Raw genomic sequence first — 18,247 nt, forward strand, 5'->3', positions numbered from 1 at the left:
TGATTCTGGAATAAATTGAGTAATCAAACTGCAACCTTGCAGTTTGGTTTATTCTTTGAGGTTCAATGTTTGTATATGGGGACCAAGACTTCTACAAAGAGGTTTTGTAGTTTTAGCCTGGCATCCTTCCTGATGGTGTGCTACCTGCCTGTTCCACCTGTTTAATTTCAATAAAACCGTAAGAGATAGTTACTGAGTTTGGCCAACTTTCCTAAGCCTTTTCTCTTATAACTCACTTGATAAAGCCATGCAAATAAAGCCCTTTGAGAAGAGAAGAGTAACTGGTGAATAGGCTCTATTTTTTGTCTAGTTGGTGATTTATAGAGAAGAGAAGGAATCCCTTCAATTTTCTGGCTTTGCATCCAATCCCAAGAATAGAAATCTAGGGAGGTGAGAGCATCATGGGAAGACTCTTGATGTGGCTTCAAGGAAGTGGCAATTTAAAAAGTTCTGACTGAGAGGATGGCAGTGGGGGACTAGCTGCTCATTCAAACCCACTCCACCACATGCTCCCTCCTACTTTGGTTTGCAATCATGCCTTCTGGGAATTTTCCTTGGATATACACCTGACTCTGCCTCTCAAGCAGAAATCACTCTCTGTTCTTACACCTGTGCTGTTGACTGTTCACTGTAGTTGTTGGTGATAGGCTTGTTATAGGGCCAGGAAAAAAAAAGTCTTGTGGTTCATGATAAATAAAGCCAGTAACAGTGCGTACAGTGTTGGACATCCTACTCATTTAGTTGTCATCCATGTAAGAGAGGCACACACAACTGTCTGAGATCAGTCTCCTTATTGTAGCAGCGCTCTGTGTACTCGACCATAGAGCCTCTGAAACTCTAGCAAGGAACATAATATGAGTAATAAATGTAGAAGGACAGTAATGCATCCCCCGAAAGGCCTTATGGGGGAGAGATGGGATGCATTTGTTACTACAATCTGCAACTGTGCTCACAGCCTCACCAATCTGTTACATTCTCACAAATAGCATTCTGGAATATCAAACTGAGCACAGAATTCTGGGCTTACCTTGTGCAACCCTTCACATTGATTTGCAAAAAGTCAGGACTATGAATATTTTCAGTGGGCACTGCACTTTTGATCCAGAATCTCTCTGAACTTTTAATAAATCAACCTAATGGTAAATATTGGAAACCCATTACTCCAGTTCAGAAAAAGGCACTAAAGGTAAATAGTGTGCATTCGTCAACGATAACGAGCTTTATTTTATTTTGCGCTATTCCAGCCATGTTGAAACACTCACGGGAACGTGGCTGCCTTTTTCCAGGTTTGCATCCGAAGTTGCCTCACAGGATAAAGGTGGATTTTTTTTTCCCTTCTTCAAGTGATTGCTTACTTCCTTCTCTCTTGGTACTCATTCTTTCCTGGATTCACATCCTTTTCTCACGATGTTGGTGTTGAGGCCAAGTGACTATCTCCTTACCATTTCCCACGATTAGGATGAAGAGGACACTTGGTTGTTGAATGGAAACCGACTTTCAAGAGAGGTAACTGGAAGGGCAAGAAGTTGAGAAAGAGGACTGTGAAATAATTTGTGGGCATAAAAAGATAGGAGAGATTTATAAGCGTTAGGTGTGAAAACTCAGCATGGTGAGGATGATGTGGATGAAGTAACTCAACAATATCACTCGGTGTGAGAGAAGCTGTAGAACAGGACAGTGGGTGGGCTCCGTGGCAGACCCGTCCACAGACGTGGCGTGGGGGGGCTGCATCACTGGCCCTCTGTCTGCTAGCCAGAGCTGCTCCTGCTGGGCTAATAGATCTTGCTGAACAAGATATAATGTGATCTCACACCTGCTGTGACTCTGCTTTTCAAATAATAGTGTTTTAAATTTATGGACTTATTATGAAAAACAGAAAGTTACAGATTGGATTTATATCACCCATGAAGAAATTCTCCTTCACAAATACCCAGTGCGTCGCTGAGCTCCATTATCTCCGCCTTCCTGCGCAGTCGCTTTCCACATCTGCCACCTTTTCCCGTAGGCTGCCCTGTTGGCGTGACGCTCCCTGCACACGGATGACACGCCACCTGTCTTGTCACCTTTAATCCATCCCCTGCCTGAACTGCACGACCACTTTATAAATCCAGCAGAAGGTTTTTGTTTTATTCAAACTGGTATCAAAGAAAAATTATCCATGGGCAACCAAGCTGTTTTTCCTTTACTCCACTTGCTTTTGAAAGGCTTTATAAAATAATACCATGCATAATTTACAGTCATGAATTTCATTATGCTGGGGCAAGTCACCAGGTTGTTGTTTGGTTTATATAACTTTTTCCCTCACAGCATCAGTCAGATGCCTGACATAAACAGTTAACACCAACACGGCCCTTTTATTTCCTGTGTGAGTTTTGTCTGTCTTGCCTATGTACTTCTCAAGCACTTAAGACAAGTTCATGCTCCATCTGACCTTTTCATTGAACCCACAGAATCACTGCAGGTGATGTTTTCTCTGGTACTCTGAAATTTTAAGTGAGGTATTAGGTCCAGTGTCTGAGGCAGTCAACACAACCATGATGCTTGTTTGTTTGTTGGTTTTTAATTTCTACGGACTGTACGAAGATAAGCCTCTCATCTCATTTGTATTTATCATTATATATAAAGGCATCATAGAGACAATAAGGTTTGCTTAACCTGCCCCTTTGATTCAGAGGATGAGTGTGTGTGGGGGGGTGGGGGGGTGGGTGTGTTTTAACATAAAGAGAAAATGTAGCATGGGAAGAATTTTTTACCACAGTCGTTTAGAAGGTAATGAGCTGTATGATTCCTTAACATAAGGACAAACTACTCTGATGTGCTCTATTTTTACCACATCCTAAGATGGTTGTGTTGTAAACTGGGGTCATGGTATGTGGACCTCATTATCGCTGTTCTACCCTTATAGCAAAATCATTATCCTGATCATTAACATTCTTTCTCTCTGCTTGTAGATAACAATTTTAGCCCTGGACATATTTCTCAAGTTGCTTTTGGGTCTACGAAAGAATTTCTTTGCTTATGTATTTTATTTTATTTCATTTCATTTTATTTTTAAAGATTTTATTTATTTATTTGAGAGAGAAACAGAGAGAGAGAGCGCAAGCAGGGGGAGGAGCAGAGGGACAAGCAGACTCCCCACTAAGCAGGGAGCCCGATGCAGGCCTCGATCCCAGGACCCTGGGATCATGACCTGACCTGAAGGCAGACACTTAACCAACTGAGCCACCCAGACACCCCTTTGCTTATGTATTTAAAAAATGTATTCTGCCTTCAGTGTTCTTTTTAACTAGCAAATATTTATTGGACATCCTATTTGTGAGGTCTAAAAGAGGCAGTGAGAGAGAAGGGACCCCTCTCTTCAAGGAATTTATTTAGTGGAAGTAGATGAGTTCATATGTGGATTAGAAGTGCGAATATGAGATTATTAAAAGGAGGCATTTTTAAGCCTCCCAATGAAATTTTTCTACTTCCTGTGAACAAGAACAAAAAAACATACGCTGGTGGTTAATATGTCAAGGTGATGCATATTTAGTTAGATTTTGGTCCTATGAAAAGTATTAGGCTATGCATTCCATAACACACACATCTATCTATCTATCTATCTATCTATCTATCTATCTATCCATCTATCTATTTATTTTTCATGCATGTTTATTTAGAGCAGTGGCTTTTAAATACATTTTATCTTCTAAGGTAGCAAAGACTGGCTAATGTGAGTGGGAGGTAGGAGACTTACCCATTTACCTGTTTCTGCTGTCCCTTCTCTTCATACAGTATCCTCAGAGCATAAACTGAAAGGCCCTGGTTCAGATCCGTAGATCTAAAAACTTTATCTTCCAACGTTGAATTATTACAACTGTGATCCATTTACACAAAGATGATTCAATACACATTGTAATTCACTGGTTGATTGGTGTGTTGCTTAAGTAATCTTATCTCTAATGTATTTGCTCCCCCCACCCCTTCTAATCTAGGCCTTCCACCTCATTCAGTCTACTTGGTGTGTGAATTCTGCTCTGAGAATCGATGTTTTGGAGAGCATAACAACAATGATGCTTTCGTCTCTGGATCGTTAGTAATATTCTGCTGTTAACCTACTCTTATTTCTTTGATCTTTGCCCTTTCTATACCCATTCTTTTACTTTTTCAAACTTTTGTAGGGAGTCAAAAGCATTTACTGTCAGAAACAGGGTTCTTTTGCTGTTATGTTCAGATTGCTTGCTCTTCTCCAAACAGTTTGTGAGAAGACTCTAGCAGAGAGCTTGGCACAATGGCTAGCCCTTGATCCTAGCCAAATCTCATCCTAAATGGAAAGCTCCAGGTGGTGAGGTAAGTAGCCTCAGTGGGACTTGGAAGGTGAGAGGAAAGCGTGGTTCAATTTTGAAGGGAATAAAGATAGAATTGTTTTTTTGTTTTAAATAAATGTATTTCATTCTACACTGTAGAAAATTTGGAATATACAAAGAAGTGGAGGAATAAAGAGATATAAAAATCATCCCACAAACAACTATTTTTACATTTTGGTTAGTTCTGAATGAGGGTGTGGAGGTCGTGTGGCAGACTAACATGCCCAATAAAGTTTTGGCCGTGGTGGAGAAAAAGGTGAGATGTTTGTGATAGGAGTTTGAGACTCTGGCCAAATAGAGGACCAGGTAATGTGAGGCAAAGTTGGGAAGGAATTTAACATTTTAGTTTAGACGATCCATGGGCCCAAGATGTATAATGAAGGGCAGTATAGTCAGTGGAATGCCTGGGACTTTAAAGCCCAGGGCACTCAGCCAGTGATAAAGGAAGAATGAGGAGTTCCGGCAGAAGCAGCTGATTTGGAAGCAGGCTTGGGATCCATAACAGAAGTGTTTCCTCCATAGAATTTGTGTGGTCAGAAACAGGGGGGTTTAGATAAGTGTAAGACAATCTTATAAAAAGGCTGATTCTGGAGTCCAGAGAGAAAAGGCAGCTTTTTTCTTTGGTGGCCAAAAGTATGGCCTGGAAGGTGGCAAGATGGTGAAAACAAACAAAGAGGAATCCAAGGAATGGTGTCTACAGAAGGGCCTTCAGACTAGATACTCAGGGAGCCAGGAGAGGGGAGTCACTGTAGGGTGCCCAATAATTTATTACCCAAATTGGGATACTCTTGAAAAGAGAAGGGGTGCTATGAATAATTGTACAGTGAAATCCAGGACTATCCCACACAAACCAGATGGCCACCTCTTTTGTCATTAAGTATCTCAACCATACACAATGTGGAGCTTTACCACAGAGATTTTCTAGAACCACATTGGCTGTTTGACAATAACTACCTAATTTATTTTCCTAATAAATACGTGTGCCTTGGGTCAGGGTCTTCATTATTTTTCTTCTGAATTATTAGGAGAACCTCTAAACTGGCTTTCTGTCTCCATTCTATAAAATGGCGTCTAAGCTGTTCTCTTCCACTTTGTTACCAGAGGGATATTTCTAAATCCTTAGTCATTTCTTGCTCCTCTCTCCTTAAAATTTAGTACTTTGCATGGTTCTTGAGGTAAACTTTGAACTTAGCATGGCACACTAGTTCCTTCCTGTTGAGCTCATTGAGTCTCTGTCGAGATGTACATTAGAGATGGGAGCCCTTTCTTGAGCCCCTCCTGCCTCATCCCTCCACATGTGTGCGGTGATGTTTTCCAGCACCTCCACACCTTGCTACAAGCTGTTCCCTCTTTCTGGCACAGCCTTCCACACACTTGACTCGTCCTACTTTTTTTTCCCCCCAAAAAACTCAGCTTAAGTTTCACTTCTTTTTAGAAACATTTCCTGATTGTTCCCAGACTAAGAGCTTTTTATGTTCCCCTTCTTCACTCAAATATGTGCTAGTATATATTTTTGTTAGAATTCTGTTGCACTGGTTGTAATATTCTGTCTTCCCCTATAAGAATGTGTCTCTTTGATGGGCAGGATTGTGTCCTGTTCATGGTTTTTTTTTCTTTCCTTGTATTATATCATCTAGCACTCTTCTAAATATTTCATTTAAAAAATGTGAACTTGAATGTATCATACTATTAATCTCTGGAGGATACCCTCTGCTTCAGATGGGCCACAATTAATTCAATGCTACTGAATTTCTCCCCAGAAATACAGACTTGGTACCTACTACCCAGTGGGTATTTAATAAATATATATTAGGGGCGCCTGTGTGGCTCAGTCAGTTAAGCGTCTGCCTTCAGCTCAGGTCATGATCCCAGGGTCCTGGGATCGAGCCCCACATCCGGCTTCCTGCTCTGGCTCCATTATGTGTGTGTTATGGAATGCATAGCCTAATACTTTTCATAGGACCAAAATCTAACAGAGGATACCCTCTGTTTGTGTCCCTCCAAAATTCATACACTGCAGCCCTAACCCACAGTGTGATGGTATTTGGAGATGAGGTCTTTGGGAGGTAATTAGGGTTAGAAGAGGCTGTAAGGGTTTGGCCCCCACAATGGGATTGGTATTTTCATAAGAAAAGACATCAGAGAGCTTGCTCTCTCTCCAAGAACATGCGCCAAGGAAGGGCCATGTGAGCATTCAGGGACAGGGTCCTCATGAGAAGTTGCCATGCTAACACCCTGATCTCAGACCTCAGCCTCCAAAACTGTGAGAAAATTACTTTCTGTTGTTTAAACTACCCAGTCTATGGTATTTTGTTATGGCAGCCAAGGGGACTCATAGACCTACAGAGGAAGAACTTCCTATTTATTATTTTGTTTACTGTCTCTAAGTCAGATTTCTAGCTGTAAAAAACATTTCTTTTAGTTCCATGGTAACTCAGCATTTAAAAGCATTTGTTTTTCCTTAATTAAAAAAAGTAGGGGTGTGTGGGTGGTTTAGTTGGTTAAGTGTCCAACTCTTGATTTTGGCTCAGGTCATGATCTCAGGGTTGTAAGCTTGAGCCCCATGTCGGGCTCTGTAATGGGCGTGGAGCCTGCTTAAGATTCTCCCTCTCTCTCTCTTTCTCTGCCCCTCCCTGCTCACACATGCACGCACATGCTCTCTCTATCAAAAAAAGTAATACATTCTTAATGCACAAGAATTAGAACACACACACATACACACAAAGGGAAAAAATGACCCATAATACAGCACACAGAATCACCGCTAATATTTTAGTGTTTGGTTTTCTAATGTTATATACAATATAGTATACATATATATTATGTATGTATACATACATATAGATATTCCACAAAAATGCGATCATATACTTATGACTTTGGAGACTACTTTTGATACATAGTTCACATTTTCCTATGGCAATAATTATTCTTCTGCAACGTTATTTTGGCTACCCAATTTTCTATCAGATAAATACATAACTCAACTTTAGAAATACTTCTTGGTCTATTCTTTTCAGAGGTAATTACAATTTTATTAGTTTATTAGTTCCCCTAATCCAATAGTTTTTTCACTTCCACAAAGGTTATGTAGTTTCCTGTGGTTCAAGTATGGCAGTTTCTAGCAAGAATATTATGGAGAATTGTAAAAATTATTTATTCATTCATTCATTAATATATATTTATTATTTATTTTTTAAAAAGATTTTATTTATTTATTTGACAGAGAGAGGGAGAGAGAGCGAGCACACAAGCAGGGGGAGCGGGAGAGGGAGAAGCAGGCTTCCCGCGGAGCGGGGAGCTGGATGTGGGGCTTGATCCCAGGACCCTGGGATCATGATCTGAGCCGAAGGCAGACGCTTAACTGACTGAGCCACACAGGCGCCCCTAATATATATTTATTAAATACCCACTGGGTAGTAGGTACTATGTCTGTATTTCTGGGGAGAAATTCAATAGCATATAGCAAGAATCCTAAAAATATGCATGACCTTTGTTCCAGTTATTGTTCTTTTAGAAATTTGTTGTGAGGAAATATCATAGATGCACAAATAGATTTATGTTCATTGCAGCATGGAGAGCAAAAGAATGGATGTGACATAAATTTCCACCAGTGGAAAAATAGTTGAAATAATTGTGGCCCATCCATATGATAGAACATTTTCCAGCCATTAGAAGTACTATTTTCAAATAGTATTTAAGAATGTGGCAATTGCTTAGAATAGAATGTTAAGTTAAAAAAAAGAGTTAAAAAATTATGTGTACAGTATATGATCCCAGTTTTACACAAAACAAAACAAAAGTCTGTTCAGAGAAAATAAAACAGAATAACAAAACAGTGATAATATTTTCTCTAATACCTGGATTCTTGGTAATTTTTACTTTTCCCCTATCATTCTCTGTATTTTCCAGAGTATCTATGGAAAACACATATTACTTTTGTGATTAAAAATGTTTTAAGAAGTTAAAAACATTCGGGATAGTTTATTCATTTCAGAGAAATGGAGCATCTTTAACTGGAATCGTTTCATTTTGGTACAATGAAATGCTTCAAAAACAGATGGAAGAATCATCTTTTTTTTTTTTTAAAGATTTTATTTATTTATTTGAGAGAGAGAATGAGACAGAGAGAAAGCATGAGAGGCGGGAGGATCAGAGGGAGAAGCAGACTCCCCACTGAGCAGGGAGTCCGATGCAGGACTCGATCCCGGGACTCCAGGATCATGACCTGAGCTGAAGGCAGTCGCTTAACCAACTGAGCCACCCACGTGCCCTGGAAGATTCATCTTTATGGTGATGCCAAAAAGTTCTGGGAGTGTTTTTGATGAAGGGGAAATACACCAAAGAACCAGGGGAGGCATCACCAATATACCCTATACACTAATCTTTCAACACCCCCCTTAAAAGCCACTCTCCTGGGGCACTTTGTCTGCACCCTACCCAAGCACCCCAAATACATCTAATCTAGCCAGTGACCACACTGCATTGCAATTATGTTTCTTTTCCCTTCAGGGTTTTTCAGAGCCTAGCATGGTATCTGGTTTATAACACTCAGTAAAATGTAGAATGAAAAAATGAATGACTCATCAAATGCCAGTATTGCCCATTCATTGTGTGAAACCCAGAGCCAGTATGTGGGACTTGATGGAGTGATACCAGCTTTACTCAAGAGGAGCAACTCAAGTCAGGATATGGGATGGCCTGTGTCATTACAACCTCAGTGAATAATTTTCATTCCTTCCTCTTATCTTGCTGTCCCAGGCTCTTGCATTACCTATATTAGCCTTCACATTTCTGAAGTGAGAACTATTCATCAGAAAGGAGGCTGTCTGCTTTGTGGGTCAACTTCCTGCATTATTTGGTCTTGAGTTCTGCAGTAGAGTGGTCCATGTCCACACGCTGAACTATCTTTTCCAAGTGGGCTGGGGGAGGCTGCTGGGGTCCTCTGACCTCAAAAGCCTAATCAAAGAGCAGTCATATAGTAAAGACATTGGGGAGAGGGACTATTGACCAATGCTTTTCTTTATGTGGCAGCACAAAAAGATGGGGGTCTGGGCTGGAAGTAGAAGTCTTGCTAATAAGCAACCAGCCCTCTGGCTGCTTTCGTTGTCATGTGAAGGAATTGAAGTCAATGAGCAGATGGTTAGAGCACAGGCCTCTTTCTGTTAACTTCAAATTCCATTCCTATGGTGTAGGACTGATTAATAGGATGTGGGTCACATTCTGGCTCCTAAAGCCCTGCCCACAATTCCTGCTGGACTCAGTGGGAACTGTGGATTCATAGCTGCGGGCAGTTTGGTTTCCTTAGATGAAGAGTATAGAGTATATGGTGTGTATGTGTGTTGCAGAGAGAGAGAGACTGAGAGAGAGAGAGAGGTTGAGATTGAGAAATGCTGAGTATTGGTCTTTTCCAAGAGAAAGGACTAAAGACATGCCTGTGTGTTTGGGGATAGCCCTGTCTTTGCTGTTATGAATCACTCTACTAAGAGAAAGAAATAAGAACACTCAATCTGTCATGGATCCCATTTAATATTCATGCCCAAAATAAACTGAGTTCTTGCCCTAATTTGGCTCACTAACTGTTATTTTTCAGCCTCCGGGAAGGGATCATCCCCATGTCATCTCTTCCAGATATTTGAAGAAAAGAGGGTGAGAGCAGAGAAAATGAAAAGACCGATTCTGCCTTGCAAAGAGTGGAATTAATGTCACTACCCTTTATCCCAGGATTACTTTGTGGCCAATGGCTCATCTTGGTTTTCTGAAGTGCACCCCCTCTTATTAACAAAGGCCATTTAAGGTCACTGTGATCGGCCTTCATCTCCCAAGTGTCTCTCCCGGCCCAGCCGGGGCAGGTCTCAGCTTCTATTTTGTCTCCTGATAAGGCTGCCGGTTCTGCGTGGGAACCTGAAAGACTCTTCTATTTCATATTCCATTTTACAGACTGTTGCCAAAAAGCCATTTACATTGTCCAGACACGGAAATGAATGCGTTTTCTGTTTTCTCTAGGAGCTCTTCATGGAGGGTAGCAGAGAATTCAACTTTATGATTTGGAAAGATCAAGTTGACGGTAGGTGTGTTTTGCAGGGCCTGTAAAACTGTGTCCCCAGGCGGTCACCCCAGCCCCACCTCTCGGTGACTCTTAGTGCCAAGAACTTGCTCTTTCACTTTGTGTAACTTGAAAATAAATTTTGATATCCTATAGGGCTAATGCTTGTGCCTCATTCTTCTCCTTTAAAATTGTTTTAGGTATTCTTGTTCCTGTGATTTTTTTATATTAATTTTAGAATCATATTGTCATATTCCAATCAAAATTATTTTAGGCTTTGACTGCACTTTTACTGAAGGTATAGATTAATTTGGAGAGAGTTATCCCTATAGGTTATTAAGTCCTGTCACAATGACATATCTCTCCATTTATTTGGTCTTCTTTCACATCTTTCAGGAAAGTTTAAGTTCTCCAATAAAAGTCTCGCACATGTTATTCCAGTACACGATTCAGTGCCTGGATACTCAAACTTTTATTGAGTGAATATATTTTTGTGGATATTATGAATAGAATAAGAGTTCAAAAATTTTTTTATTCATCTTTTATCTAGGAGTCTTTCTGAAGCATCTTTTTCAATTCTAATATTGGAGATTTTCTTGGATTTTCTATGTATATAATAATATAGTCTGAAAATCAGTTCTTTTTTCTTTCCAATCCTTATGCATTTCATTTGTCTTAATGACCTATTTTACTTGATATGGTTTCCAGTTCAATATTGAATAGAAACAGGGATGCAGGAAGTCTGTGTCTTTTCAGGAATGTAATGGGAAATCAAAGTCTCACCATAAAATATATGCTTTTATTGGATGCCCTTTATCAAACTCAGGAAGTTCCCCTTCTATTCCTAATTTTCTTTTCTTTCTTTTTTTTTCCCCAAGATTTTATTTATTTGAGAGAGAGAGAGAGAGGAAGGGAGGAATGGCACAGAGGGAGAGAGGGAGAAGCAGACTCCCCGCTGAGCAGGGAGCTCCATGTCGGGCTTGATCCCAGGACCCTGAGATCATGACCTGAACCAAAGGCAGATGCATGACCGACTGAGCTACCCAGGCACCCCAGTCCTAATTTTCTAAATGTTTTCTTATTCTTAAAATCATGGGTGGGTTTCCAGTTTTATTAAGTATGTTTAAAGAATAAAAATTGCGTGGGACGCCTGGGTGGCTCAGTTGGTTAAACGTCTGCCTTCTGCCCAGGTCATGATCCCAGCGTCCTGGGATCAAGCCCCACATCAGGCTCCTTGCTCAGCGGGGAAACTGTTTCCCCCTCTGCCTGCCACTCTCCCTGCTTGTGCTCTCTCTCTCTCTCTTAAATAAAACCTTAAAAAAAATAAAAATAAAAATTGCTTGACTAGATGTGCTAATACTTATTTTCTGCACCTATGTTCATTTGGTGTTCATTCTTTAGTATTTGCTTATTGGAACACAGATACAAACAGGAGGGACTATAGCGTGATGGTTAAGACTGCAGGCTGTGCATTGAGAGTGTGCTAGGTTTGAGCTCTTGTTCTATCACTTCCTGACTCTTAACTTAGGCAAGTTAGGCAAACTCTCTGTTCTACCTCTTCTCCAAATGGAGTTAACAGTAACACCTACTACATAGATATTAAACGAAATAATCAAGTAAAGCTTTTACAGATTTTATTTATTTTAGAGAGAGAGAGTGAGAGAGCATGAGTGAGTGGAAGGGCAGAGGGGGAAGGAGAGGGACAAGCAGGCTCCACACTGAGAGCAGTGGAGACCCAGTGCTGGGCTCAGTCTCAGGATCCTGAGAACAGGCCCTGAGCCAAGACCAAGAGTCCCAAGTTCAGCTGACTGAGCCCCCCAGGTGACCCTCAAGTAAAGCTTTTAGAATAGTTCCCAGTGCTTTGTGAACATTCACTGTATGTCAGCTGCTATTCTGCTTCCCACTGCTATTATTCCTTAGATGCTCTATGTGTAGTTTCAGGATCAAGATTATGATAGTATCTAAAGGGAGACTGAGAAATTTCTCTTTTATTTTACTTTCCAATATAGTTTATATAGGATTAGGATATATGTTCACTGGAACTTTGGTGATAAAAATCATAAATGAAATTAAAATAAAAATCATCTGGCCTGGTAATGTATATGGATATATTTTTTGCTGTTTAAAAAATACATAGATATATTTAAACTTCTTATTTCTTGTTGAGACAATATAGACAAATTTGTCTAAAAATTGTAAATTTAGTTCTCAAAATTTGGATTTATAGCATTCACTTAGGTCATTTCTTCAATTTCTATTACACCTGAAATAATTATCCTTTCTACTTCTAACCTTGATTAATTTGTGCCGTCTCTTTTTCCAGACCAGTCTTACCAGAAAATAGTCTATTTGATTTGCCATTTCAGAAAAAACTTAGTTTTTCATTCCTTTCTATTGTTTCTTCCTGTTGTCTTTATTATATCCATTCATCTTTCTTTGAGTTTTATCTTTCCTTTTTCTGACTTCTTGAATGCTTAGCTCATCATATATATATATATACATATATATTCAAGTTGTTATATATATTAGCTAATATATATATAAGATATAATATATATATATATTAGCAAGTTATGCTAATGATTTCTACCGTGACTTCTTATTTAACTCAAACTATTGGGATATATGTTTTGTTCCACTTTTTCAAAAGTATGTCTTTCTGCTGCATTTTGGGGATTCAGGATTCTGTATTGCCTTTAGGTCAATGTTGATAATTATAATTTGAATCTTCTGTGTCTTACCAATTTTTGGTCTGGGTGATTTATCACTTTCTGGGAAGGCATATTGGAATCTCCCCCTATGATTTTTCTTTTTATTCCTGGAGTTTTGTAGCTTTTGGCTTTATATATTTTGAGACCATATTGTTCAGCACAACAGAATCAGGCTCATTCTGTCTCCCTCCCACCCCCCAAAATTCCTTTTCATTTAGTTTGTTTATGAATAACTCTATTTGCCTTAAATTCTATTTTGCCTGATACTAATAGGGCTTCACTGGCTTTTTGCAGCTACAATTCGCCTGATATATATTTTTTTTCATCTATTACAAATATCACACAGTTGGAATTTTAGAAGTGCCAGACTGAGACTATAACCAGTGGTTTTAATGTTTTTTCCATTTATTACTGATATATTTGGAATTTTTTCTTCCATCTAATTTTCTGTTTTTGTGTTACTCTCCTTTCTCTTTGCTATTCTTTTTGCTCTTTTTGTCCTTACGTTTGATTTTTTATTTATTTTCTCTCCCCCTTTTCTAACTTGGAAGTTATATTTTTTGTTTCTGTTGGTGGTAGTCTTTAAATTTTTGCCATCAATACCTAAGTATAAAGTGAGTATTTCCCAAACAGTGTAAGGACTTCCACTTTTTTCCCCCATTTTTTTAATTGGGGAAAGATACACATAAGATACACATAATGTAAAATTTACCATCTTAACTATTTTTTTCCTCCCTAGAATATTTTATTTTTTATTCTTTTTTTAACATTTTTAAATTTAAATTCAATTAATTAACATATAATGTATTATTAGTTTCAGGGGTACAGGACTGTGAGTCATCAGTCTTATACAATACCCAGTGCTCATTACATCACGTGCCCTCCTTAATGTTCATCACCCAGTTATCCCATCCCCTCCACCCCCACCCCTCCAGCAACCCTCAGTTTGTTTCCTATGATTAAGAGTCTCTTATGGTTTGTCTCCCTTTCTGATTTGATCTTGTTTTATTTTTCCCTCCCTTCCCCGATGATCCTCTGTTTTGTTTCTTTATTTTATTTTATTTAAATTCAATTAATTAACATATAATGATTTATTGGTTTCAGAGGTAAAGGTCAGTGATTCATTAGTCTTATATAACACCCAGTGCTCATTACATCACGTGCCCTCCTTAATGTCCCTCACCCAGTGACCTCATCCCCCTACCCCGTCCCCTCCAGCAACCCTCAGTTTGTTTCTTATGATTAAGAGTCTCTTATGGTTTGTCTCCCTCTCGGTTTTGTCTTGTTTTATTTTTTTCCTCCTAACTATTTTTAAGTGTACAGTTCAGTGGTATTAAATACATTCATAATGTGCTGCCATCACCACCATCCGTGTCCAGGATGGACACATCTTGTCGAACTGGAAGTCTGTATTCATTAAACAACTCTCCCAGCCTCCCCACCCCCCGACAGCCAGCTTGCTACTTTCTGTCTAGATGATTTTCCCTACTCTCTGGACCCCGTGGAAGTGGAATGACAACGTATTTGTCATTCTGTGGCTGGCTTTTTTCACTTAGCAGAGTGGGGAGCTCCCACTTTTCAAACTCTGCTCTTCTCCCGTTTTCATGTTCGTGGTGCCTACTATTTTCTTTGTCTTGTTTCCAGCTTCCTGTTTCTTCATATTATTATTGTTTTCTTTATAGGCAAATTTACTTAGATTGATTACTCTAGATACTGACATTGGTACTCATTATTGCATCCAGCATCTTCTCCTTTGCTTTGCACTACCTTTCTTTCTTCATGAGCTTGGTTTTAGCAGGTATTTCAGTGAGGGTCTCTGAGTGGTAAATGCTTCCTTGTCTTTGTCCACACATGTTTTTATTCTGCTCACTCTTTCTTGAGTTTTGGGTTGGTCAGGTGTAGGATTCTAGGTTGACAGTTATTTTCTCACAGTGGTATGAAAATACTGTTTCATTTTCCTGTGGAATATGCTGTTGCTAGTGGGAAGCTGGCTGCCAACCTGCCTGTCATTCTCTTCTAGGTAATTTGTCTCTTCTCTGCTCAGGTTTTCTACCGATTTTGATGTTCTGCAGTTTTACCACAATGTGTCTCCTGGTAGATTTATTTTTATTTATCCTCTTCAGCATTTGGGTAGTTTTTCATTCTCAGGAATTAAACATTCAGTTCTGAAAAAAAAATCTTAACCATTGTCTTTTCAAAGCCTGCTTTACCTTTATTCTGGCTTTTCTCTCTTTCTGGAGATATATTTTAGACTATCACATTCTAGTGTTCATATCGCTGAACTGATTTCACATTTCCTATCTTTTTATCCTCTCTGTACCATATTCTGCATGATTTCTTTAGATTTATTTCCCATTTATCTTTTTTTTTTTTTAAAGATTTTATTTATTTATTTGAGAGAGAGAATGAGAGAGCACATGAGAGGGGGGAGGGTCAGAGGGAGAAGCAGACTCCCTGCCGAGCAGGGAGCCCAATGTGGGACTCGATCCAGGGACTCCAGGATCATGACCTGAGCCGAAGACAGTCCCTTAACCAACTGAGCCACCCAGGCACCCATATTTCCCATTTATCTTATACTCTCTTCAACTCTATTAAATCTGCCATATCTCTTGAGATTTTCATTTTTAACACTGTATTTTTCATTCCTAAAATTTCTATTAAAAAAATCTGTCCTTTGGGTGCCTGGGTGGCTCAATCAGTTAAGCGTCTGCCTTCGGCTCAGGTCATGATCCCAGGGTCCTGGGCTTGAGCCCCACATCAGGCTCCCTGCTCAGCAGGGAGCCTGCTTCTCCCTCTCCCTCTGCCCCCTCCCCTGCTTGTGCTCACTCTCTCTCTCTAACAAATGAATAAAATCTTTTTTAAAAATCTGTCCTTTTTCATACTTTTATTTATGATTTCCGTTCTTATAAAAAGTATCTTAATCATTTTAAATATACTAATTTTGTACTCTGTGTCAGAAACTTGGAATGATGATTCCCCCACGTATTACATCCATTGGCATTCCCTCTTAGTGATTTATTCATTTGTTTTGTGGATTTTAGTACTTTATTTTGAGCTCTCTATCAGCAGCGTTTTTGTTTTTTCTTGTGGGACTTCTGTGTCCCCACTTGGTTTAAGCGCCCCTACAAGGACTAGCTGAAGTATGGTTTCCGGAAAGTTATGTATTTTTTGCAATGGAGGACATAGTAGCAGCAGAAGGACAAGTCCCAAGTGAGAGAGGACAAAATTGATAGAGTCGGATGCTGGACAAGGTGAGAAGCTGGAAGATGAGGAGCCTAGGCGTAACTTTATAGAAAGGAAGAGGAGTACCTCTTTCTTTGAAATAGGAGAGAAGGCAAAACTGTAGTAAAAAATACAGGGGAATTTTGAGTAAAGCAATGACCTACTAATGTTCTCAGAATAATGAATAAGTTTGTCTTTCCAGTAAAGGCAGACACATGTGTCTGAGGAGACCAATGTTGTTAGAAGTGGTATATGGAGACAGGAAAAGTTAATGAAAAAGGTTGTCAGTAAGGAGTGAAGACCCAGCCAGGATTTAGAGAGAATGGGCACATGGGATGCAACCTATGTACTTTGGTGTTTTGTCCCACATCACTTGGCAGCTATAGAATGGGGAGGAGGAAAAGTGAGAGTATCCCAGATTTGATGAGTGGAAATCTGGCCACTCAAGAGGTAGCTTGCGAGAGAGTAATTCTGAGGTTCAGGGGAAAATCCTGCTTAAGTCCTTTCTGATAGGTCCAGGCTGGGAAGGGGGCAGATGAAGCCAGAAGGACACTGATGGATGAGGACACAAGAGAAGGATCTAGAGAATGGAGGCCCAGAGGAGGTGAGGACAGTTTTAGTAGGAATTAGAGAACTGTAGGGTGAGAAATAAAGGAGGTTTAGGTCAGAAAAAGGGATTTTTCAACTTGAGTACCTTGGTGATAGAATAATGCCCAGTGCTGAGCATATCAATAATTTTTTGTGGATTGGTTATTTACCACATACTTGATATCTGGAGGAAAAGTTAGTTGCTCTGAACTTCAGCATAGCAGTTTCTCTATTTCAATTCTCCTTCTTCTTCTTTGTTTTTTTTTTTTTTTTTAAGTAGGCTCCATGACCCTGAGATCAAGACCTGAGCTGAGATCAAGAGTCAGAAGCTTAACCCACTGAGCCACCCGGGCGCCCCTCAGTTCCTTCTCTAAAAAGTGGAAATAACCAACCTTGCAGAAGTATTATCATACATTTTATTTTATGATTTTTACTTTTTGGCATCACAATCTCTTTATTATGTTTTCCACTGTGCCCAGGCTCTGGGAGCATTAGCTCCTTAAGGAGTGAAGGCTGAGCCATGGGGAGGAGCATGCGCCTGTAGGGATGGGAAGACAGGGCCTGGTGATGTTCTACCTCAGCTTATTGTCAGGTTACCTGCTGCAAGAAGGGCATGAGGGACCAGAGGACACTGGATCCTTCAGTTAGCTGAATGTTCTCAGAGCCCCGTTCTTCATAAGCCTATGTTTGACTGGGAGACAGATCAAGGGCCATCTCTTCAAGGAGGCTAAACCTGAAGGCCTTTGTTTGATGTTCTCATCTATGGTCATGCCAACCCATGCTACACAAACTGGAACATGACTGGACTTCTTAATCACTGGCCCAGACCAGATATGACACCCTCTCCTCAATCTGGGTCATCAGGGCCTGTGGCCCAAAGGGAAGAGGGTTTTCCTTAGTGCTAGTTGGGTCTAGTGGAAATTCTGTCACCTGTTTATTTTCTTTCCTTTCAAGGTTGCCAAAAGCAGTGGCGGCAGGAAAGCAACAGTCCCACCCCACCCCAGGACTGAGCTATAGTGCATTAATATTTTGATGCATTAATATTTTCCATTCTCCATCCATTTATCCTGCATTTTAAGAAAAGGTCCATATTGGGCACTCATCAATTTACAAAAATCTCCAAGGGTTTTGTCTAAAACCTTCATAGGCTTTGAATCCTGCTTCTTCAAGTGCTTGCCCATAATTCCTGGAATGTCTGCTTTTGGATTGAGCTCTTGGTGTGCAGCCGAGAATGCAGCTGAGGGCAGCCCAACCCCCGCTCCTGTCAGCCAGCCAGGACTTATATTTTCCTCGGTGAGCCAGCTGCTGCCTCTGCAGCAGCCTTTGGGGAGTTT

At 39.9% G+C, this 18,247-nt stretch overlaps 1 protein-coding gene across 1 annotated transcript in view; it reads left to right on the forward strand.

Annotated features, from left to right (window-relative positions):
* Window positions 1-10,387, forward strand: part of TMX1 (thioredoxin related transmembrane protein 1) — a 69,668-nt gene extending 59,281 nt beyond the window's left edge. Inside the window, exon 8 of the mRNA XM_078053688.1 lies at window positions 10,353-10,387. Within this exon, the coding sequence (XP_077909814.1) occupies window positions 10,353-10,372 (20 nt within the window). The 3' untranslated portion in view covers window positions 10,373-10,387. The remainder of the gene's footprint in view (window positions 1-10,352) is intronic.
* Window positions 10,388-18,247: the final 7,860 nt, after the last annotated feature.

This window comes from Halichoerus grypus, chromosome 8, assembly GCF_964656455.1.
Source record: "Halichoerus grypus chromosome 8, mHalGry1.hap1.1, whole genome shotgun sequence".
NCBI lineage: Eukaryota > Metazoa > Chordata > Mammalia > Carnivora > Phocidae > Halichoerus > Halichoerus grypus.